Below are 24,316 nucleotides of genomic sequence, written 5' to 3'. Positions count from 1 at the left end.
AGGATCACACTCCTGCATCAGAAAGAGCACCAGGATTAGAAAGGGGGAGGGGTGGAACTGTCCATGGTCATGGTTCTGTTCCAACGTAAATACACTCGTTCCTTTGAGCTGTTCACATAACAGGGTTGTTTTTTTGTTTTGTTTTTCTGAGGAGAGGGCCAAAATAGTTATGCACCTTCCCCAGCCTGGTGATAAGTGGCTACTTATTTACTGAGCTCTTCGTTAGCCGTGCAGATGATACAGCGGACAGGGGTCAGCTGCTCCCCGGAGCTGTGGAAACCCGGCTCAGAGCCGCCTCCTCTCATCTGCCTAAAATTCTGAAGTTAGAGAGAAGGCCCTTGCAGTTATGGGGACCCGGCATAGAGGCTCAGAGTGGGCTAACCGTGGGGTTGGTGAACCTGAACTCATCCGCTACTTGCACAGGAAGAGAAGCCCGAGTAAGTGGGAGAAACACAGACACACTTACCTTACAAACGTTGTTTGAAGCAACATGGGAGAAAATGTACAGAAAGTTGTGAAACACGCCACCCGTCAAGATATTAGTTTGCCTCGTGATCATCACGGGTGACGGCATCAAAAGGGCTTGTGTTCTCTTTCTGATGTTGATCTAAGGCACCTTGTGTATGTAGGCTTTGTTTGTTTTTTTGTATGTAGGTTTTGAATAAAAGGCTAAAAAGGTTGAAGGTTTATCAGTTTCTGGGTAAATCCTAAAAAGTAAATCTAAGACACTACGAATGAAAATGTTTCTTTCCATGCTCCTAAGAACTGATAGCATGCCAAATATATATATATATATATATATATATATATATGTTATGGAAAGTCTGAAGCCCATGTGCTTGGTGGCCCCAGGGTCCCTTTGTTCTCTCTGGAGTCTGGTAACTTTGCTAGACTCTGGCCTGGTACTACCATTCGGTAGCCATTTCTCCTGGGACATGGTGTGCTCCTTTATGTCCAGAGAGATTTCTTGAAATTTTTTTAATCTTTTTAAAAAATTTTTTATTGTTATGTTTATCACCATACATTACATCATTAGTTTTTGAGATTTCTTGAATTTTAAGTTTATTTTGTTTACAGATTTTATTTGTAAGTCTCCACACCCAACATGTGGCTCGAACTCGGGACCCCGACAAAGATCAAGAGTCGCACACTCTCCTGACTGAGCCGGCCAGGCGCCCCCTGAATTTTAACTTTAAATATTTGTTCTGTTCATGCTTTTCAGTCTTCTTTGGGAATTTCAGTTAGCAGATGTCGGAGTTTTGCGTTTATTCCATGCATTCTTGCCAGACCTTTGTTCTCATTTCACTTTGCTCACTGCCCTCATCTTTGTCTTCATTGTTGATTACTTTTTTTTTTAAAGATTTTATTTATTTATTTTGAGAGAGAGAGCAAGAGTGGTGGGGAGGGGCAGAGGGAGGGGGAGAAGCAGACTCCCCACTGAGCAGGGAGCCCGATATGGGGCTTGATCCCAAGACCCTGGGATCACGACCTGAGTGGAAGGCAGACCCATAACCAACTGAGCCACCAGGAGCCCCAATCTATTACTATTTTTTTAAAACAGTGTCTTTTCCCCCTTGTGTGAATTCTGATAAACATTTATTTTTGCGATGGCTTTATTTTTCTCATCTCTTCTTTCCTATGTTCGACCAGTTTGGTCTTCATGTCCTCCTGTTGTCTTGTTGTGTCTTCACTGAGCCTGAGATCCCTGTTTGGCTCTTGTATTGTGCAGGAAACTGCTACACTTGCTTTAAAAAAAATTAATTGCAAAATAATTGTTCACAATTTTATTTCTTTTTTAAAAAAAGATTTAGTTAATTAATTTATTTGAGAGAGAGAGAGAGAGAAAGAGAGAGAGAGCAGGCAGGCATGAGTGAGGGGAACGACAGAGGGAGAAGGAGAGGGGGAGAGAATCCCAAGCAGACACCCGGCTGAGCCCACAGACTGATGCGGGGCTCAGTCCCACAATCCTGAGATCATGACCAGAGCTGAAATCACAAGTCAGACACTCAACCGACTAAGCCACCCAGGCGCCCCCTTTTTTCCCTCCTCCCTTTTAAATGTTCACAATTTTCATCAGCTTTTGGGCAACACCATTCTGGAGAGTATTCTTTATATGCCATTTGTTTCTGTTTTTGTTTTTACTGTTTCCAATTTGACCTTGAACCCATTTTTTTTTATTGTGGTAAAATATGCGTCACATAAAATTGACCATTTTCATCCTTTTTTAGATGTACGATGCAGCAGTATTAAGTACATTCACATTGTTTGGCTGCCATCTCCAGAACTTTCTCATCTTCCCAAACAGAAACGGTGCTCATTATGCACGGACTCCCCGGGAGTTCGTCGCCCCCTCTGCTCCTGGCGACCACTCTTCTACCTCCCATCTTTACGAACTTGACTCCTCTAGCAACCGCATACAATAGAATAATATAATATTTGCTTTTGTGTCTGGCATATTCCACTGAACCTAATGTCCTCAAGGTCCATCCACGTTGTAGCACGTGTTAGAACTTCACTCCTTCTGAAGGCTAAATAATATTTCATTGTACTTATTTTGTAGATATATTCCACATCCCACATGTTTTGTTTATCTATTCAACCACTGATGGACATTGGGGTTGTTTCTTCTTTTTTTTTTTAAGATTTTATTTATTTGATAGAGAGAGACACAGTGAGAGAGGGAACACAAGCAGGGGGAGTGGGAGAGGGAGAGGCAGGCTCCCCGCGGAGCAGGGAGCCCGATGCGGGGCTCGATCCCAGGACCCTGGGACCACGACCCGAGCCGAAGGCAGACACTTAACGACTGAGCCACCCAGGCGCCCCCCCCCGGGGTTGTTTCTACCCTTTTGACTATTGTGACTGATGCTGCTATGAACATGGGAAGACAAATATCTGCTGGAGTCCCTGCTTTCAGTTCTTTTGCATATATACCCAGAAGCGGAATTGCTGGTAATTCCATACGGTAATTCTATCTTTAAATTTTTGGGTATCTGACATGCTGTTGGCTGCGCCATTTTACATTCCCACTAGCAAAGCACAAGTGTTCTGATTTCTCCACAATCTTGCCAACACTTGTTGTTTTCTGTTTTTCTATTTTTGTTTTTAATAATCTCTTTCTTAACAGGTATGAGATGGTATCTCATTGTGATTTTGACTTGCGTTTCCCTGATGATGAGTGATGTTGAGCATCTTTTCATGGGCTTATTGGCTGTTTGTATGTCTTCTTTGGAGAGACATCTACTCAAGTCCTTTGCCCATTCTTCAGTTGGGTTGATTGTTTTTTTGTTGTTGTTGAGTTAATATTTTTTTGTGTAGACCTTGTTTTGGTTGCTTGTTTTCATGGAACACAGCTATTTATGGGAGACTCAAATAAGGAAGAAGCCAGGACTGTGTTCTATGCCAGCAGCACTGTTCTTCCTGCTGTGGGCGTTCTACACGAGTTTCTGTTTCTGTTTCCCTCAGACAGTGGCATCAGGCAGTTTTCAAACTGTCCACAATGCAGATTATCTTCTCCTCTGTTTCAAGGACAAATTGCTTCCTACAGATATGGCTCATCTCACTGTGTTTCTTCATTTAGTCCCTTATTCTTGGAACCAATCCGGATGTAATGCTAACCTGTACACTTTATTCTCACTATTTTAAAGAGGGATTTTACTTCTGCACTTTGGGAATGCCCTTCACCTTGAAGAGGGACCTTTTTTTTTTTCCTTGCGATTATTGGCATTGTCTCTCCCTTTCCTGCCAAAGTGCTACTCTTTTTCTGGCTTTTGGCATCCTTTAGAAAAATAGGAAAAATATTACCTATTTTTCAGTTTCTAATAGATGATGTTTGCATTTTTCCTTGTTGCTTTTGAATAATTGCCAAGAGAAGCTGACAACCTGATCCATTCATCCAGCATCCATTTCTCCAGAAGTCCAGCATCATCACAGAGTAATGGAGACAGGAAAAAGACTTCTGGGTCCCTCCCTCTACTTCCAGCTCTCAGGCAACTTCCTCTGAGTCTTTAGGAGGTCCCTTTTATTCCCCAATTCCCTCTTGTAATGTTGGCACTTCCCAGGGTTCCATTCTTGGCTCTCTCCCCGCCCCCCGCCCCAGGCTCACAGTCTTCCATGGATTCCATATGTTTACATAGTCTTAGGTCTGACTCCCTAGGTGTCAGCTCTGAAGCCACCGCCTCTCTGAATGACTGCCGGGTCTGTTTTCTTCTTTATGAGGTGAAGCTGCGTCCCTTCTGGCTCAGGACCCATTCTCACCTGTAGAGAAAGAAGCGCCAAGGTGCCGTCAGAGCACCTTGACTACAGCATCACCTGGAGTCTACCCAGGTAACACTCCCCTTCCCTCAGTAGATTCTTCTGACCATGGCACGGTCTCGATCTACAACGGGAGATGCTAGAGATTGGCAAGTGACGTGGGGCCCTAAATATGGGTAATCCTAGTTCTTAAAGTGAAGGCGAGGGTCTAAGGCCTCATTCCTACCCTCATTTCCCACAAGATGCAGCTCACACCCCTCTCACAATTTGAGACATCTCATCCAGGGCCCCTTAGCTACAGGAACTATATTTTAAGAACCCCAAATCAGAATATATATTCACCTTGAGATACAACATCCGCATGAGCCCCACCAATCCTTGCAACCCTCAACTGGTAGGTTTGTGTGGTGAGTTTGGAGGTCAGCGTTCACTTGTGTGTTCAGGAACCCAGACATGCCTGCACTTGGCCTCGGTCCAGCCACACCCCTCACTCAGTGGTCCTTGAAGGAGATATTAGCACAAGAGGCCATGGCATCTCCTGGCTTGGGCTTGAATCTCCAGAGCAGAGTTCCCTGGCGAAGTGGGTTTCATTATGTGGTTTAATCCAAGAGAACCTTTCTTTCCCTAAACTCAAACCCAGATCTCAGGAGTACTCTGGCCTCTGGCTGATGCACTGGGAGTGCCCAACCGAAGAGAGATGAGGGAGCAAGATGGACAGGCCAGTTCATCACTCCTCGGGGGTAGAGACAGGAAGCCAAGAGAGAGAGGGCTCATGCATTTGTGTGCGGTCCTTTAACGGAAGGTGGCCACAGCCATGGACCCTCAGTGTCGGGGAATCTAAGCCAATCAGAGGAGTATGAGGCCTTCTTTGGGAGAAGGGTGGCTACTCCCTCCCCGGTAGTATGACATTCTGAGCCATCCTGCCAGAAAGTACATTTTTATCTACAGATATGTTATGGAATATGGAATATGATGATTCATGAAACTTACCTCTAATCCTATGTATAAATCACAAAGTCTCAGAGGTGCTTACTAAAACTGGAGGGATACGGGCCCATCTCAAGGAGATCCAGCACTGCCAAGCCTTGGTCCCATTCACTCCCTCTTACTTGCCCCCACAAAATGAGGTAGAGACATCTCCCCAAGATCCATTTTAGGCCAAGACTGGGAAGACAGTCAGCCACAGTTTTATTTTATTTTAATTTTTAAAAAAGATTTTATTTATTTATTTGAGAGAGAGAGAGCACAAGCAGTGGGGAGAGCAGAGGGAGAGGGAGAAGCAGGCTCCCCACTGAGCAGAGAGCCCGACGCGGGGCTCGATCCCAGGACCCCGGGATTATGACCTGAGCCCAAGGCAGACGCTTAACTGACTGAGCCACCTAGGCATCTCTCAACCACAATTTTAAATAGAAAAAACTCAGTTTCGTGAATGATGAACCCTTATTCTAAATGTGCCCCCATTATGGGTCGTTCACCAGCTATACCGTAGACAGGAAAGCAAAGACATTGTACCTTCAAGGAGCTGTTAGGGGCAGCCACTCAAGAGCACTCACCACATCAGCTGAGACCTCTTCACCATGTCTGTGTGGGATATAAAGAGAGCAAAGGAACAAAAAGCAGAACACCTAAAACAATATGATTCAGATCAAAGTGGAACAATTATGGCAATAAATAACAGTTCATATTTATAGCATTAATAAGTAAAGAGTATCAAACTGGGTACAGATCGGATTTGAATCATTTCCTGCATACAGGAGATATCCTGCAATAAAAATAACACAAAAGGTCAAAATAACAGGTTAGGAAAACTTGTCACATGTGGCTTTTTAAAAAGATGACAATATTAATATTTAATGACATTAATTCATCCGACTTTTGCTTTTCTCACTATGTGCTCAGCAGTGTTCCCTGTACTAAATGCCTTACCATACAAGCTGGAGAGTCTGTCATGACCGGGGGTGAGGAATAAGTGTGCCTCGTTATTAAGGTGTTTTTATTTTACTGGGTTTTTAAAAAAGATTTTATTTATTTATTTGAAAGAGAGAGAGTGAGCGAGCACAAGCAGGGGGGAGGGGCAGAGAGAGAGGGAGAAACAGGCTCCCCACTGAGCAGGGAGCCCGATGCGATGCGGGGCTCGATCCCAAGACTCCGGGATCATGACCTGAGCTGAAGGCAGACGCTTAACGACTGAACCACCCAGGCGCCCCATTTTACTCGTTTTTATTGTGAAAGGAGCGCGTGGTTTCTGTAACAAAGTTCTGGAAGACGGATGAGCGAAAGAACAGGTATGGGTCTTCCCTCCCCTAACCTCAGCCTCTCTCCCCCAGGCTAAGCCTCCTTACCACTGGGTGTCCCTCCACCCAGAATTTTCCCCTAGTCTTAGACCACATATATAATCTTTTTAAAAATGGAGATCATGTTTTTCACCTTTTTTTTTTTTTTTAACTTAACAAATCCTGGGTCTCTTTCCAGGTCGGTTCATATAGATCGGGTTCATTCTGTTTTGTGTCCGTAAGCCTTTCTTTTATATTGGTGTGTTATAATGTAAATGGTCCCCCTACATGGATATTTCAGATTGTTTTCATTTCTCTTGACCACTTCAAGGAACTGGTGAAGGTCCTACACACGCCTGAAAATAATCCTAGTAAAAATCTTTAAATCTAGGAGTAAAACATAAACTTTATCATGATGAAGAGTAGTTTTGGTAAACCAGCTGCCAACAGTGAAATACTAGAGCCAGTTTCATAAAATTAAATAATTTAAGAATTCAGGCCAATCCAGCAAGGCATGGAACCAAAATAAGAAAAAATAAATATTGAAAAAATAAGAAAGCCACCCAACATTAGGTATTCTTGAAGCATTCATTCAATAACTATTATAATTAGCAAAAATGCACTGAAGCACAGAGGAGTGTTAAAAATGAATAACATTTCTATAGAGTAACAAAGCAAGTCAGAAAACACAGCACTGAAAGATACTATTCCTAATAGCGTTAAAACAATTTGAGGCTCCTAGGGTAAAACATTAGTATGAAATGTAAAGAAGCAACAAATCTTTCATTTTTTTCAAAGCAAAATGAAAGCCGGAGGCGCTGGGGAGCCTATGGTGCTGCTGGACAGGAATATAGCAGGTCCTTGGATTTAATCAGGAAGCTATCCTGAGCCCTCCTCAATGACCCATATTTACATATACTACAACAGCAGAAAACTTCCTTTATAAAGTTTAACTAGAAACACAAACAGCTCCTGAGCCCTGCATGGGATCTCCTGCACCCAGAACTGTAGGACGCCAGAAAGCAGAGGGGGACACCAGAGCCCATCCCCGGCCCAGTCACTGGCCCGAGCTGCTGCAGCCAACAGGACAGGGTTGGTGCCATTATACACAGAAGGAGGCATATGGGTGACGAAAACATGAAGCCCCCAGTGTGCCACAATACCGTTTCTATAAACATGAAGGTACACACGAAATAGCAGGGAGTAGCAGTATGGAAAAAGCTCATCCCTTAATATGAGTTTACCAATAACACATATAGTGATGGTATGTTATAAAAACCCCACGCAAAAGAAAATGCATTTGAAAATAACTGGAAGTAAATGAACAAAATTGATAGGTATGTTGTCGTAGTAGTGGGGGCGATCTTTGTCAAATTGTCAAATCTCTAAAATATATATATATATATATTTTTTTTAAAAGATTTTATTTATTTATTTGACAGAGAGAGACACAGCGAGAGAGGGAACACAAGCAGGGGGAGTGGGAGAGGGAGAAGCAGGCTTCCCGCCGAGCAGGGAGCCCGATGCGGGGCTCGATCCCAGGACCCTGGGATCATGACCTGAGCCGAAGGCAGACGCTTAATGCCTGAGCCACCCAGGTGCCCCCCCATTGGAAATATGTTTAAAGTGATTTTTGAGCAAGAAGAAAAGCTGCAACCTTAGAGTCTTTAAACAGGGGTGAAGACTTTCCTGCCTGCCTGTGTAGGGAGGAAAATCATTTTCCCTCTACCCTTCTGAGTTCTTAGCCCAAGACCCTGTAATAAAAGACAGATTAACAAGAGAAAAACGAACAGAAGTTTAATAACATGTATACCTTGTGTACATGTGGGAGTGACCCAAGGGACAAATGAGTAATTTCCCAAGGTGGCTTAGAATTCAGTCTTAAATACCAATTTGATAGGAAAAGGGTGAGGAGGGGAGGTAGACCTCTTAGGGGGGAGGAGTAAATGCTTTCTGGGAAAGACAAATGGGCCCTTAGAAGAATAGGCAGGAGGTTTATAGTTTGGAACAGAGTGTGTCTGGGTGTGGTGTTGACTTCCAGCCTTCTGTCCTGGGAGAAGAGGCTGCTGACACTCCCAGGGGGGAAGCTATGACAAATGAACTTCCTTTGGAGGATCTGTCTTTAGGCAGATGAGGGGAGTTCAGAGAAAGCCTCTCCCTGTATTTGTTGTATTTCAAGTGCCTTCAGCTCAAAATAATCCATATCCCAAAGCAGCGTCTTTTGGAGTCTGCTATCCTTCACCTACCGGGTTAAAACAACTAACCAGCCAATGAACTCATGGCTATGGAGGCTTAAGCAGAGACGGGACAGTCCTGCCAGGATTGTAGAGGGTTGGACAGAATGATCACTCACTTACTTTTAAGTTTACAGTGATGTCAGTAACATGACCTTGATCATCTTTGTGCCTGTTGTTGTTGGGTTATTGAGTGATTATTGGCAGACTTGGTGACTTAACATGTAAAATCACCATTTCAAAAGTCCTTCACCAATCTGCTTTGCCACCAGAAACCTAAGAGATCACAGTTTCACCACACCCTGGTTAGCACTGGGTCTTATCAGAGTTTAATTGTTTGGTTAAAATCATTAGGCCAAAATGTGAAATTTTCAAGACATTAAGATTTTTGATATTCTAACCGTGCTTTTCTTACCTACAATGTTATAACTAGATAGTCTGTTTTGCTGGAGCATCCTTAAACATTTTCTGGACAAGATGACTAGAGAAGAAATGCACTACATACTCTTTCGTCCAGAGGCTTGGGAGATGATGCTGGAGAGAAGTGGTCTGGACAGGTAATCCTAGAACAGTGATGTGTTGTGGGGGGGAAATGACCAGGATGTGCATCCTGTGAGGCCAGGGGTTTGGGCTGATGTGCTCAGTGCCCTAATCCCAGCCTCTAGAACAGCGTCTGGCACAGACCTGACTCCCAGGATATTTGAGTTTGGGAAGGAAATCTGATTGTTAATATCCAGATTGTGTCACGAGGCTGTCACCAGCTTCATGGTAGGAAATGTACAAATGTGTTCTGACCAAGTTGGCTGAGGAATTGATCATGCTGTCTCATGTACCTCACTTTGCAATTGGAAATGTGCAAAAAGAGGGGGGGGGAAAGGATTTGTACATCCTCACAAAACATTTTCTTAGGAAAGCAAATTTAAAACCTTTGGTAAGCACATTAGTAGGTGCTGAGACCCTCTGGCTATTGGCTGATGCATTACTAGAAGCGGAATTTGCTTCCTCTTCCGCATCCTTGCTCATGTCGCCAGAACGTCTAGGCCTTGAGACCCAAACTCCTGAGACTCCTCTTTCACGGCCTTTGCCTGGGCATTCAGGCTCTCCGGGAGAGCTTGGCTGCAGCATTATACTCATTGATAAGGAATCCGTAGCCAGCCTACCAGAGGCTGCCCTAACTCTTGCCCAAGTGTCCATAAATTCTATAAAATGAGCTCCAGGGCCTACCCCAAGCTCTTAAATTATAAAATCTTCCTGAGACATGCAAACCAGAGCTGCCGGCCCTTTCAGGACGAGAACAGTCCATTCCACGTACCTCTGTCCTGGGCCCAGCCTCCCTCCCCCATCCGTCCCCCTTCCACTCTTCAGACTCCTCCTCACGGTGCCCATTAATCCCTGTGCAGATCAGAACAGAGCCCTTCACGTTTGCTGCTGGCTGATGAGCCCAACTTGGACTCAAGTTAATTAGGTCACGTCCACTGTGCCTGTGCACGGGCTTGTCCCCCCTCCTTAGGTGAAGGCAGAGAGATGGTTTTCCCTTTCTCAAGGGACTAGTAGCCTTGACCAGCAGGTGAGGCCAACTAGAGGCTTCTGGAAAGCTGGAGTCTTAGCCAAATTCCATCACAAACTGGATTGTCATCTAGGGAGAGTCACCTCGCCCTCGGGGCCAGCATTGTCCTCCGCGATGAGCGGGGGCGGTGCTTGGACTCACTGATGGAGCGAATGTGGCAGATGGCCACTTTCCTTCTGCACTGGGCCTGCAGAGAGCATCAGGGCCAATGCAGCACTCCTTCTCAGAGCCTACCTGTGTCTTGAAATACTTCAGTGACAGTGGTCTGGACACCCTAAGAACTGTGGCAGGGGTGTGGATGTCTCTTTGCCATCTATGTCCAGATGATCTGGGGGAGCCTTCCACCTCTAACACCCTGAAGCTCTAAGACTTCTGTTAGAGGGGGGCTCAACTCCTAGGTGTACAGAGACGTCCCAAAGAAAACTCTGAGTATGCCTTCATTAAAGAGTGACATGGTGTTGGGGCAGGATGGTGGGAGGTTCCTGCTGCTTCCTTGGGCAGGGGTCAGTTGGCTGGTCTATCTGAGGCTGCTGATGGCCTTACCCAGGGCTCTAAAGTGATTGTCATCAATCCCTTTTTGGAGGCCTTGGGGTTGCTTGGTCTCAGTGTGGTTTTCTCATGAGCCCTGCCTTCTTTTCCAAAGACCTCCTCTCCAGGATTAAACTCATGCCCAGTCTGTTGTGGGTGCTCAAGTAGGACGAAGCTAGGAACAAACCTAAGGGTCAGACAAGTCAGATTCTGAGACGTGCTATAGGTAGCCGGTTCTGGCATCCTGCGCAGTCCACTGGTGTCCACTTGGGAAGCCTCCAATCCTGTAAGACAAATTTCCTCAGAACGGTGATTCTCAAACAGAGCCACAAGAACTGTGGTGTTCCAAATCGATTCCACAGGAAAATGGAATAAGGGTGGTCTTTTCTCCAAAATATAGGGGAAATTTGAGTTAATGGAATTTTCTGAGTTGTACATTTTTTTTCCTTCCTTATCACTTCTTCTTAAGACGATGTGCTTCTCCTACTTGCCTGTTCAGAAGCGAACAGATAGAAGCCTCTGTGTGTAAGCACAATCACCCTCTTGTTAGAAATCTACTTTCAGTTGCCAAAATAACACAACGCCGTCAAACCGAACGGCAAACAATGAGCCTTCCTCTATGGAAGAGGTCATATTTGGGGTCTCCTTGGAGGTTCTCCCTCCTTTTTCTTTGGAAGTGTAGGTTATTTTGTTCATTTTCTGAATTAATTCTAAAACATGCACATGATACAAAACTTCAAAGAAGCAGAAGAGCAAAGAGTAAAAAGTAAAATCTCCCTCAAACTGTTTCCCAGCTCTCCGGCTCTTTACTCCAGAAGCAACCACAATTTCCAGGTAGATCCCCTTTAAACAGAAAAAAGAATATCAAGCCATCTCCTCTATAGGTTGTTAGGACTCTCATTTCCCCGGATAGCATTGCTCACAAGCTCTTCTAGATGTATGAATTATACACGTATGTGTGTGTGTGTGTGTGTGTGTGTGTGTGTGTGTGTGTGTGTATAAACATATATATATATATATATATATAAACGTGGTCACCCCTACGTGACCCTCTAGAGAGGACCCTTTGTCACGATGCTCCCCTATTGTACCTTCATGCCCAGGGCTCTACTGGGGAGCCCGTCCCAGAGTTGGAAAAATAATCATGTGACCTGGGCTGTCCACAGTAATGAGGCCAACACGCTGTACCATATCCTGATGGAAGAGCTGATCCGACAGAAGGAAGCAACCATGCCAGGAAACCTGTCAGAGGAGGAAAAGATGTTTCTCTTATGTTTTCCCTTGCAGAAGTATAAGCTGGAAAAGAGTATCAGAGAACTTCACGCTATTGCACACCAAGTTGATGCAACCCATAAGATGCTCACCAAGACCAGCCTGGTGGCCAGCTCCTCAGGCAACATCTCTGGACTCATGAGCCTCTTGGGTTTGGCCCTGGCCCCCGTGACAGTAGGGGGCAGTCTGATGCTTTCAGCGGCTGGGCTGGGCCTGGGGGCTCAGGGGCTGCCACCAACATGTTGATGAGTATCTCTTAGAAAGCAGGAGCAACTCGGCAGCCAGAGACAGAGCCAGCAGACTGGTGCCTATGGAAACAACCGTGGTGTATGAAGCTTTTGAAGAATAAGGTTGCCTGCAATCAGTGCTGCTTTGTCGTGTGTCGAGAGAGGTGTCAGAGTCATCAAGAACGTCAAGGATTTTCAGGCTTGCCAGATGGCCACAGCCAACTCTGGCTTCATGGCTAAGGTCAATAATTTCATGGCCACAAACCATGTCCCCTTCTGGAGGGGAGAACAGCTACAGACAGCTGTTGAAGGCTCTGCTCTGTCCGTGACCAAAGGTGTCCGGCTACTGGGCGCCGCTGGGGCTGGCTTCCTACTTGTGCAAGACGTGAAAAGCCTGCTGCAGAGCTGGAAGCACCTGGAGGAGGGGGCAAGGGCAGAGACCACCGAGGAACTGAGGACGGTCGCCCTGCAGCTGGAGCAGGAGCTGAGCCAGCTCACCCAGCGCTACAAGCTGACCCTCCGGGGCAGGGCTGGCAGGAGAGCCCGTCCCCGAATCAGGAGGTAGGAAAGGGTACAAGGGGTGCATAAGGCAGATGTGGGCCCGGTCTTCCTGAAGCACCCCACGAGGGGAATGTTAAAGGGGTGGATGCATAAATAGATACAGGATCATAACTGTCCTTTCTGCAGAGAGGATGTTCCCCACACCCCTCCGCCAAATGAGGTCCCTCCTCTTCTTTCCAGAATCCCATCTTTTTCTCTCAAAGCGCTGTCCACACACTTCTGAAATTACAAATTTTGCGTAGGTACCCACCGTCTGTCTTCCTGCACGGTGTACCCCCTGGGAGGGCAGGGGTGTGCCCCCAGCATCCAGCAGTGCCCGGCTCACCTCAGGTGGGCCACTGACGTGTCTTGAATGACATGAGGGCGGCATTCCAGGATACAGGTGACATTTCAAATGAGTTGGGGAAGGATTTTTATTTGAAAAATATATTTCTAGACTTTTTTTTAAGAGTTTATTTATTTATTTGACAGAGTGAGCGAGCACAAGCAGGGGGAGCGGCAGAGGGAGAGGGGGAAGCAGGCTTCCCGCTGAGCAGGGAGCCCAATGCGGGGCTCGATCCCAGGACCCCGGGATCATGACCTGAGCCGAAGGCAGGCGCCCAACCAACTGAGCCACTCAGGCGCCACTAGACTCTCTTATTTAGGGACATTAAATATCTAGCTATAAAATCTGAAAACCACTACCGGGAAAATAAAGGAGAATTTCAGAACACCTCTTTAATTTTACAGGGAGTATAGAATGGGACTGGGTAGCATGGCCACTCCCTGGGGTCCCAGAGAGGGACACACTAGACTTTGCTGAGGGTGTGAAGGCTCATAATCATAAATTCATTCATTCATTCATTCATTCATTCATTCATTCATTTGTTCGTTCGTTCAACAGATTTTAATTAACTGAAGCCCGTGACAGGGGCCCAGGACTTAAGGGAGTGTTTCCAAACTTGTCTGCAAGTTGGAATCACCTGGGAAAATTCCACAACTACTGATGAGTGGGTGGGTTCCACGTGTCCCCAGGGACTGGGATTTCCTTGATCGGGGGTATGACCTGGACTTTGGGAGTTTTAAAGGCTCTCCAATAATTCCATTGTTCAGCCGAGGTTGAGAACCACTGCTTTAAGGCATGAGGTGTTCTGACTCTACTGTATCAATATCAACATACTTTTTACTCTTTGGGTACTTTTCCTCGCTTCTTAATAAGCGGGGGCAGATTTGGGGGTAAACTATGAAACACTAGGATTCATAGCCCAAAGGTCTTGCCCTCCTCCCCCCGCCCCTGCCTGTCATGGAGTACAGGCTTAGGCCAGGTCATCCTGAGAAGGGACACAGTCTGTGCTCTCATGGCCCTGGGTACCCAGCAAGGGGACAGACCCCAGATAAGCCACTAACAAGGAAGAGAAGTCAACGGTAGGACACAAAGATAGCAGGGTGCTAGGGGAGACCCTGCCAGGTGCACTTACTCCTGGGGGGAGAGAGGCCGGGGCCTTCCTGGGCTGTGTCTCTGCCAGGCACCTTGCCGAGCCCCGTGCGCACACTGGCTCTGTGCGTTTGCAGCCGGAGGGGCCGTTCATTAAGTTGGTTGATGCACAAATACTCATTGAGCACCCCTGTGCCCGACAGCGCACCAGACCCGGCTTGCGCACGAGACACACGAGGACCGATGGTAGGAAGTGAGAGCGCTACGTCTGCCAGCCCTGGCATGTCTAGACGTCCAGGTGAACCTTCTAGAAGATCCCGATTATGCCACAGAAGTGAGTAAACTACTCCTTTTCCCTTTCTGCCTGACCTGGTCCAGCTGCCTCCAGGGAACTTTGGCTTAGCAGAGGCAAAATACAAGTCTTCAACTAGGAAAACTCAGGGTGGGGATATTTCTGCTTGCAACAATCTAATGATGATGGAAGGAAGGCCTGCAGTGGCCCGTGGTAATTCCTGGGGACTCCAGAAATGCGGGGGTTGGAAGGGAACTCTGTGAAGAGACAGGATTGTCTGTGCGTACACATGGAGTTGGAGGCCAAGGAGACCTAAATATTCGTGCTAATTTAAGCTGAGGTTGGGCCACATTTAGAACACCTCTTTTCCAAATTGTATACAACTATACAGTACATTTAGACTCAAAACTTTTTTGGGGTGCCTGGGTGGCTCAGTCGGTTAAGCGACTGCCTTCAGCTCAGGTCACCATCCCAGGGTCCTGGGATCGAGCCCCGCATCGGGCTCCCCGCTCGGCGGGAAGCCTGCTTCTCCCTCCCCCACTCCCCCTGCTGGTGTTCCTGCTCTCGCTCTTTCTCTCTCTGTCAAATAAATAAAATCTTTAAAAAAAATAGAATTAAAACTTTTTTTTAAAAAAAGATTTATTTTAGAGAGAGTGCATGCACACAAGCAGGGGAGGGGGCAGAGGGGAAGGGAGAGGGAAAGAATCTCAAGCAGACTCTGCACTGAGCACAGAGCCCGCCATGGGTCTGAATCTCACGACCCTGAGATCATGACCTGGGCTGAAACCAAGAGTCGGAACGCCTAACTGAGCCACCCAGGTGCCCCTAGAATTAAAACTTTTAAAAAACCCCTTTATTTTAAAATTAACTGTGCTTGGGGTGCCTGGCTGGCTCAGTCAGTGCAGCATGCAACTCTTGGTCTCGGGGTTGTAAGTTGGAGCCCCACTTTGAGTGTAGAGATGACTGAAAATGAAATCCTAAAAATAAAATACAATACAATAAAATAAAACTGTGCTCTGCAACTCCCCCACACCCTTCCCACCCTGCCCCCACTCCTTCTCTCATTAGCCAGGACTCGGGGTGTCTTTGGCCTGCCATCTATTGCTCACACCCAGATTCGACCTTCATCCCCAGTGCCCTGCAAGGGCAAGTTAGAGATTTGTGAAAGGCTGTTACTGAAAATTATCCTTTCATGCAGCAGAATTGATCGTTGTGAAAAACTAGACACCATTAACATGGCCCAGTGCTGGGAGACTGGTCCAAGACAACTATTCATCCACTTGAGAGAACATTAGGTACCTATCCCAATGGTGCTCACCAGAGCCAGTCACTGGATTAGCACGGAAAACGTCTCTACCAAGTTAGGTGAGAAAAGCAGGGTGAGAACTGTATGCACACTTTCTCACCTCGGATCTAAGCCGGGGGAGACTCAGCAAGGTCCACGACAGCCGCCTCTATCTGGAGGCGATGTGCTTATGTTTTCCTTCTTTCCACCTGTCTAGAATTGTCGTTTTCTAGGATGGGGACTACTTGTTTTATGAAATGGAAAGTAGATAATAAGTATTGATATCAAAGTAACAGATTTTTTTTTTTTTTTTAAAGGAGACCAACCCATAGTCTGCTGGTCTTAGTTTAGTTTCTTAAATCACTTGAATGAACACAGCCTCCTCCTCCCCACTGAATGAAGCCATTGTGGGAGGAGAAGGAATGTGTTTTCTGGGAAGGCTGTTCTCATGATGTTAGCAATGGCTGAAAACCCAGGAAGTCTAAGTCTTTTGGGTTTTTGGACCCAATTCCAATGTGTGTGTGTGTGTGTATGTGTGTGTAACCACCATGGTAAGGTAGCAAACGCTGGACTGTTCTACCCTAAGAAAACTCTAGGCTAACCTGACTGATTTGTAAACTTGTTTTGCAGAAGTTGACCAACCACCAGTAAGCCTGGGAGCAAGCCAGGAAGAATTCTTGCAACTGTGCAGAAGGGACCAGGAGGAAACGAAAGTAATCTCTGTGAGGACACACCCCGAGAGGTCCCCCCATTCATCATACTTACATTTTTGAACACGTGTCCACGAAGAGATGCGCTTGCTCAGAAAGGAAGGCACCTGCCTTTCCCTCTATCCAATTAGCCTATTTCATTCAACTTATATGCTGACCCCTTGTCCTTAAACATGCCCAACCCCCAGCCCTTTGGGTGGCAGAGATGAGGTTTGTTTGGCTGCCTCTCGAATAAACTCTTCCCTTGATGCATAATCCATGTCTCAGTGACTGGCTCTGCTGTGCACCGGATAGAGCTTGGGTTTGTTTACATGTGTGTGTGCACCGGGGGAGGCTTCCGTACCCCCACAAGCAATTCTGTGACACCAGCAGCAGTCCAAGAATTCAGTTAGATTCTGACACTATCTACTCGGGAGAGAGCATCACATTCCGCAGGTGAAGGTTTGGTCCCACCAGACCACCCTCCACTTAGAGGACAGTCACGACCCCAGCTTGTTTCCTGTGTGTCCAACTGCCTGGCTGTCCATCAGAGGTTCCCACAACCCCCTCCTTGGATTTGATGAATTTGCTACGGCAGCTCACAGAACTCAAGGAAACCCATTTACTCACAAGATTACCGATTTATTACACAGGAAATTAAAGAATATGAATTGACAGCCAGATGAAGAGATGTATAGGGCAAGGACATGAACAAAGGAGCTTCTGTTCTTGCTGAAGTCTGGGGCCCAGCACGGTAGACTGTGGAAGTGTTCTGGCTCCCTGACCTGGAAGCTCTCCGAAACTCCTCCCTTTTGGGGTTTTATGGAGGCTTCATTACAGAGGCACAATTGATGAACTCCTTGGCCATTGGTTGATTCAACCTTCAGCCTCTCTCCCCTCCCAGGAAATCAGGGGGTGAGACTGAAAGTTCCAACCCTCTGTTCATGGTTGGTTCCCCTGGAAACCAGCCTGCATCCTTAGGTGTTTCCCAAAGTCACCTCATAAACGTAACCCCAGCTGTGGTGGACTCACCACCACGTGCTGTGAATAACAAGACACTCATTTCACCTCAGAGGCTCTGAAGTGTTTTCAGGAACTGAGGACAAGAGACCAAATATTATAACACAAGGTGTACCCATTGCTCTTATCACTCAGGAAATTCCAAGGGTTTTGGGAGCTGTGAGCCAGGAACTGTGGATGAAGACCAAATATATATGAAAACTATATTTTGGTCACCCGAATGAATGACCAAATAGATATATTTCTTATAAATCACAGTATTTGCTCCTATGTAGCCTCCAACCTGTTCATCCATCCCTCTCACCTATCCATCTGTCCATCACCCATCCATCCATCTCCCCATCCATCTATCCATCCATGCACCCTGGATCTACCCATCTACCCACCCACGCCCCCATCCATCCATTCATCTATCTCACCTGTCCATCTGTCCATTTGTCCATCCGTCCATCCATCCACCCATCCACCACGTACCCATCCATCCATCCAGACACTTACTGAATACCTACCACGTGAAAGGCATTTTTCTAGGTAGTTGGGATAGAGCAGTAAACAAAACACATCTCTACCGTCATGGAATCTATTGTCTCGTGGTGGTGGTGGCAAACAAGAAACACAATAAAGAAGTAAATTATACAGTATAATATAAAGTAGTGGATGTGAGGGAGAAAAATAAATCTGGGAAGGAGGATACGGAGAGCAGGGTGGGGCAAGAAAGCAGTTTTAAATAAGACCATCAGCGAAAACCTTTGAGGAGTTTTTATCTAAGTAAAGACATGAAGGTGGTGAGGGAGCCAGCCAAGAAGCTATCTGGGAGAAGAGCATTCCAGACAGAGGGACAGCAAAGGTGACACAGGTGGCAGGTTTGGGGAGCTGCAAGGGGGCTGTGTGCCAGAAGCGGAGTAATGGCTTGGGGAACACAAAGGGAGGGTAGGAGATGAGGTCAGAAAGGCAACTGGAAGCCACAAGGTACAGTGTCTTATAGGCTATGGTAAGATTTTGGCTTTTACTGAGTGAGATGGGAAAACATCGGAAGGTTTCAAGCGGCGGAGGGGGGGGTGACATAATCTATCTTAGATTTTAACAGCATCACCCTGGCTGTTGTGTGGGGAAGAGACCATAGGGGCAAGGCTATCACAGGGATGCCAGTTAGCAAGTTACTGAGCCAATCCTTGGGAGAGCGGATAGTGGCTTGGAGCAATGTGGTCGCTGTAGAGGTGGTGAGAAGTGTCGGATCCTGGACGTATTCTGAAGGTAGAGCCCGTAGGATTTGCTCACGGACTGGATGTGTGGTGTGAGAGAAAAAGAAGAGCCAGGATGAGAGGCCAAGGTTTTAGCCTGAACAACTGGTCATTGCCTAAAATAGGTTTTGTGGGGGCGGGAGTGTAGGGCAAGATCAAGTTGCTCAGTTTGGACATGAGAAGTTCGAGATACCCAACAGACAAGCAAGTGGAGATGGTGGGTAGATGGTGAGGTATGTAAATCTAGATTCAGGATATTGGGTCTCCAACAACAAATTGGTCAGAGATACAAATTTGTAAATAGATGATATTTAAAATCATAAGAGTGGATAAGGTTATCAAAGACTAGAGTGTAGGTACAAAAGAGTAAATGTACAAGATCAGTGCCCTGGGGGCCCCTGGCTTGACGAGGATGGGGAGAAGTAGAGGGGCCATCAAAGGAGACAGAGAAGGAGCAGCTACAAAAGTCGGAGGGAAGCCAGGAGTGGGGTGTCCAGGGAGCCAAGTGGAGAAAGCCTCAAGGACAAGGAGCCCTGATCTGATTTAGCAACATGGAAGCCATTGGTGGCCTTGACAAGAACAGTTATGGGGGAGTGGTAGAAGACCAAAGCTTGACTGGAGAGGGTTTAAGAGAAGGAAGAAGGAAACTGGAGACGAAGTATAGACAAAGCTTTTGAGTGCAACCAACAAGATACCATCTCCTTGACTACTTTGGCAAAAGTTAAAAGAAGAAAGCACCCCTGGGGCACCTGGGTGGTGCGGTCGGTTAAGCGTCTGACTCTTGGTTTTGGCTCAGGTCATGATCTCAGGGTTGTGAGGTCTGTGCTCAGCATGGAGTCTGCTTAGGATTCTCTCTCCCTCTCCCTCTCCCTCTCCCTCTGCCCCTCCTCCCCTCTAAAAAGAAATAAATAAATACAACTTAAAAAACAAAAAGAAATATTAACATGGTTCTGTGAAGGTGGGGATGACCCAATAATGAAGAGACGGTGGTGCCAATGCCCAGTGTCTGTCCCTTGCTCTTTCAGCTCCTGGTGCCCATGTTGGACTGCAAGCTGGACTGGAACCCTATTTCTAGACTCTTCATATTGGCTTGGACCTCTGGGTCAACTCCATCCTGTTTCCCCCACACCTCTTGCAACATGGTTGTTCGAAATACAGGGCAACTCAGCAATACGACTGGATATATGACATTCTATAGGTAAGTTCTCATTTTTCACACATATATAAAGAGAGCACAGTCCTGGGGAATCTTTGGTGCTCTTTCCATCAGCAATGAGGCCAATTCCAACCTTCTCAACCTGAGGAATCCTTGTGCACATCCAGAAACTCCTTGAATCCTGTCCCTCTCCCCCTCAAGAAACAAAAGAGGAGGGCGCCTGGGTGGCTCAGTGGGTTAAGCGTCTGCCTTCGGCTCAGGTCATGATCCCGGGGTCCTGGGATCGAGTCCCGCATCAGGCTCCCTGCTCCTTGGGAGCCTGCTTCTCCCTCTGCCTCTCTCTCTCTCTCTGTCTCTCTCTGTCCTTCATGAATAAATAAAAATAAAATCTTAAAAAAAAAGAGGAAAGAAATACTGATGGTTCACTCTGCAGTAGGAACTCTGCTAAATGCTTTACCAAAGTTATTAAGTCATAGCCCATAGTTACTGACTACTTAGCACTTTCTAGACACTGTGCTAAGTACTCTATAAATATTGTCCTATTTCATCCTTATGACCAACTACTACAGTGGTACATCTATCATCTTCCAATGTATAGCTGAGGGATCTAATGCAGAGACATTAAATTTTTCGAGGTCGACCAGTTGGCAGGTGGCAGCTCAGGGCTGAGCTCAGAAGCCTCTGGACTCTTGACTCCTCGCTCATAACCACTACCCTACGCTGCTTTGGTTAGGCGTCCCAGTTAGGAAATGGGTGAATTTCTCAAGGTCACACCATTAAGGAGCAGTAGGGCTGGAGTTTGTACATGTATGTGTTTGTAGGCCAAAGGTAGACGTTTTAAATTTGTCTATGTGAGCCAATTCTGACATGGCTCACTTTTAAACATTATGGGGAGATTTAGTATTTTTTACCCTTGCACACACATACCAAAATTAGCATCTACATTCAGCCTGTGCTTGGTGGGAGATTTTTCACAAGCACTGATCTAAACTCTTCCAGAGATTTCTGGAGTCTTGTGATCTGTCCAAGGCAAGAGTCAGCAAATTACAGCCCACGGGCCCAATCTGGCCCACCACCTGTTTTTGTAAATGAAGTTTTACTGGAACACAGCCACGCCCATTTGTTTGTGCACAGCCTCTGGTGGCTTTCCTGCTATAATGGCCGGACGTGAGAAGCTGTGACAGACCAGGTGGTCTGCAAAGCCTAAAATACAGATTATCTGGCACTTTAGAGAAAGTTTGCTGAGCCCTGGTCTAAATGTTTCAAGAGAAGCAACTTTTGAGTATCTGGAATTCTGGCTTTTGAAAGGGGACATCACCACCCGTGAACCGGGAAGTCAATTTCAGAACCCGGAAGGAACCAAGGGTGTGATGGCGAAGCCCCAGTGATCCTGAGAGCACTTTTCACACCTGTCCCCCAGTCGGCTGCAAGTTCGAGGGCCAGCCTGGAGGGCGGCTTTACTCTTGGCCTACAGGGAGGCCTGGGGACAGCTGCGCCTGGAGCTGGGCAGCCTCCCCTCCTGCCTGCCCCAGCTCACCACCCTACGTGTTCGTCGGCCTCCTTCTCCGGTAGACCCCACGCAGCCCAGGGCCAAGGATGGTGGGGGTAAAGGCCACGCCAGAGGGCCAAAGGCAAGAGGAAGGGCCGGCCAGGAGCAAAGCAGTGAGCAGAGTGAGTGCCTGGTGCAGAGGGAACCGTCAAGGAGCGTTTCCTCCTCCCTTTCTGCGGGGACAGGGCGGGTGCGCGTGGAGGAAGAGACAGGGATGATCTTCAGCTCTCTTGCAGCTTGGGTTCCTCATTATTGATTCGAAGCCTGGCAAGATGATGGTCTGAGGCCAGAATGGTAGGGCGCCCTCGAGGCCTGGCTGCGGAGTTTAGGATTTTGCTCACCGAAAACAGAAGGATTCCGTGGAGATGGAGCAGGAGAGAATCTGAGGACCCATGTGTTCGGGAAGAGCGATCAGCCGAGGTGCATGGAGCCACGGCCCCTCGCATACAGCCGCTCACTGACTGAGACGGACTGGCCGCCTCCTTCCCTGTGTTTCCAGAAAAATTCATAGACGTTATTTTTTTTGGAGGAGTCTGGAGCAAAGCTGAGTGAAAGTACAGGGTTCCCACCTGCCTGCTCTGCCAACCCACACAAGCGCGCCGTGTTTGTGCCCATGGGCCAGGCAGCACTGAGACGTCAATGGCGGCCTTTCCATGTGAGCTCCCTGGGGAGACCTCTGGAAGTCTCCCGCCTTTGAGGGGCTGGCAGGAGGACCCCACATCACCTAGTGCACAGGATCCAGCCAGGGCGCAGGCCAGCATCACCTTCCGCCTCACAGAATCCAGAGGCCCAGGCCTCTCCTGGGGCCGGCTGGGCCAGAAGCCTACGGCTGTAAATGGGGGTTCTGGTTTGCGGGTCTGGTTGGGAACCCCCAGGGCCTGGCCTAGAACCGGATCAGGGAGTTTCCAAAACTGACGTCATTCTCCTGACAAGCCCCCGGGTGGTGCCGGGTTTTGATAGCACTTGGTCAAAATGTTGGCACGATTGTCCTCCTGAGGCTTCTTTATGGGGCTCCGTGGGTGCAAAGGCCTATTACTGACCGAGGAGGAGAAGGAACTTTGCTCCAGGGGCAAGATGGAACACTTGGGTGGGCGTGAATGACCAGACTGTCCTCCGCCCTGGGACCGAGCATTTGCCAAGGCCAGGTTTTCACCTGGAGAGAAGTTCTGCTGTCAACACGTGGAATCAGTGCTTCAGCCTCTGGAGGGACGCCTCGGGCTACCCAGTCTATTGGAACATTCTATATCTACACGGGGGTGCTGTGGGACGACAGGCGGAGACTTGACCAAGAGCCCACAGCTGGCTACGGCCAAGAGAAACAGGAGACTGGGTGGTTCTCCTTGCACTTGAGTCTGCTTTTCAAACCAAAAACCATGACCTTGGAGGCTGAGGGTACAATGAAGAAACAGGAGCCTGGGGGCTGGGAGCCAGCTTTCTGACCCTCGTCTTCAAGTCACCTTGTGTTTTACATAAAATCTTTGGGGAGTCCGTGTGTGATCCCCAGAAGCAGACCCTGTGCCTGTGCCTGTCGCATTCTTGGCTGTGTTCCAGACCCTGCCTTTTTGTGGCGCCCTCTATACAGTTCATAGGACGGGAGCAGGTGCCCAGCGAGGCGGGGGATTAATCTGCTGCCCTGCCCCCCGGAAGCTTGGTCTGGTGGGAGAAAAGACACGTGCACAGTTCCCTCACAGAAAATTCGGCTTCTCCAGGTCTCGCTTCCAAATGGCGCCAGTACATGGCTGCAGGGCACCCACGTCTGCGGGATTAAGGGATGCCACACACCTGGGCTGAGCTTGGAGCAAAGAAAAGCTTCACAGTTAAAGTCTGTCGAGCGGAAAGAATGATGGGAGTGGGGGGAGGGGGTCAAACCAACAACATAAAACTTGTAAAGAGCACGCTACGTGCTAATGGCGAGCTGTCTCGGGGATGCTGTCGGTCCGGTCCCCGGTGAGCGCGTACTCAGCCAGACGCAGAGCTCAGAAGGCAGGCGCCCCGCCCGAGGAGCCCAGGGTTGGGTGGGTTCCCGGGAGCCAAGAGGGAAGGTCAAGAGGTGACGTTTGAGCTGAGCTTTGAAAGTCGAGGACAAGTTCATTTGCAGGGGGGAGAGGGGCCAAGGCAATGAGAGAGGGAGGCCTTGAGTGCCGTGTTAAGGAATTTGGAGTTCAGATTCTGGAACATGGTAATTTCTCAAGGATTTTGAGTCAAGGGATGATAGGGTCACATTTATTTCAGAAGGAGAATCCAGGCCAAAGTGTGGAGGACTAGCTGGCTAGAAGAGGAAGGTGCTGGAGGCAGGGGTCAGGCCACCGTGCGTTCACGATGCGTGCCAGGGCCCTGGCCTACAGCGGTCCGTGAGGCTGCCTGCCCCCTTCTCTCCCAGAGCTTACCTTCTAACAACCGGAATCCAGTGGAAGGAATGAGAAGCAAGAAACGAGCTGACCTGAGATAATCTCAGGGTGGTTGAGTGCTAGGAAGGTGGTCAAATAGGGTGCTGGGGCAGAGGGGCTCCCTTATGCTGGGTGGCGAGAGGTCTCACAGAGAGGCAGGGTTTCATCGGAGGCTGCAGGGAGGAGAGCTGGGGCCAGGGTTTCAGAGCAGAGGGCGCAGCTCGGCCGAGGGTCTAAGGTGGGAATGAGCTGGGCTGGGGGGGGGGGCAGGAGGCCGGGGGGCAGGAGGCTGGCCAGGCTGGGGGGCAGGAGGCCAGGGGGCAGGAGGCCGGTGGGCAGGAGGCCGGCCAGGGTGACTCCACGGGCGAAG

General features: G+C 47.9%; 1 protein-coding gene across 1 annotated transcript; it reads left to right on the top strand.

Moving 5' to 3' along the window:
- Positions 1–346: 346 nt before the first annotated feature.
- On the top strand, positions 347–16,677 carry APOL5 (apolipoprotein L5). The gene is given in 9 exon segments (XM_027591727.2): positions 347–437; positions 4,009–4,011; positions 4,216–4,323; positions 9,192–9,315; positions 12,020–12,365; positions 12,367–12,466; positions 12,469–12,913; positions 14,531–14,661; positions 16,535–16,677. Coding segments are annotated over 9 exon segments (1,491 nt in total).
- Positions 16,678–24,316: the final 7,639 nt, after the last annotated feature.

This window comes from Zalophus californianus, chromosome 9, assembly GCF_009762305.2.
Source record: "Zalophus californianus isolate mZalCal1 chromosome 9, mZalCal1.pri.v2, whole genome shotgun sequence".
NCBI lineage: Eukaryota > Metazoa > Chordata > Mammalia > Carnivora > Otariidae > Zalophus > Zalophus californianus.
This window is presented reverse-complemented; position numbering and strand designations above follow the sequence as displayed.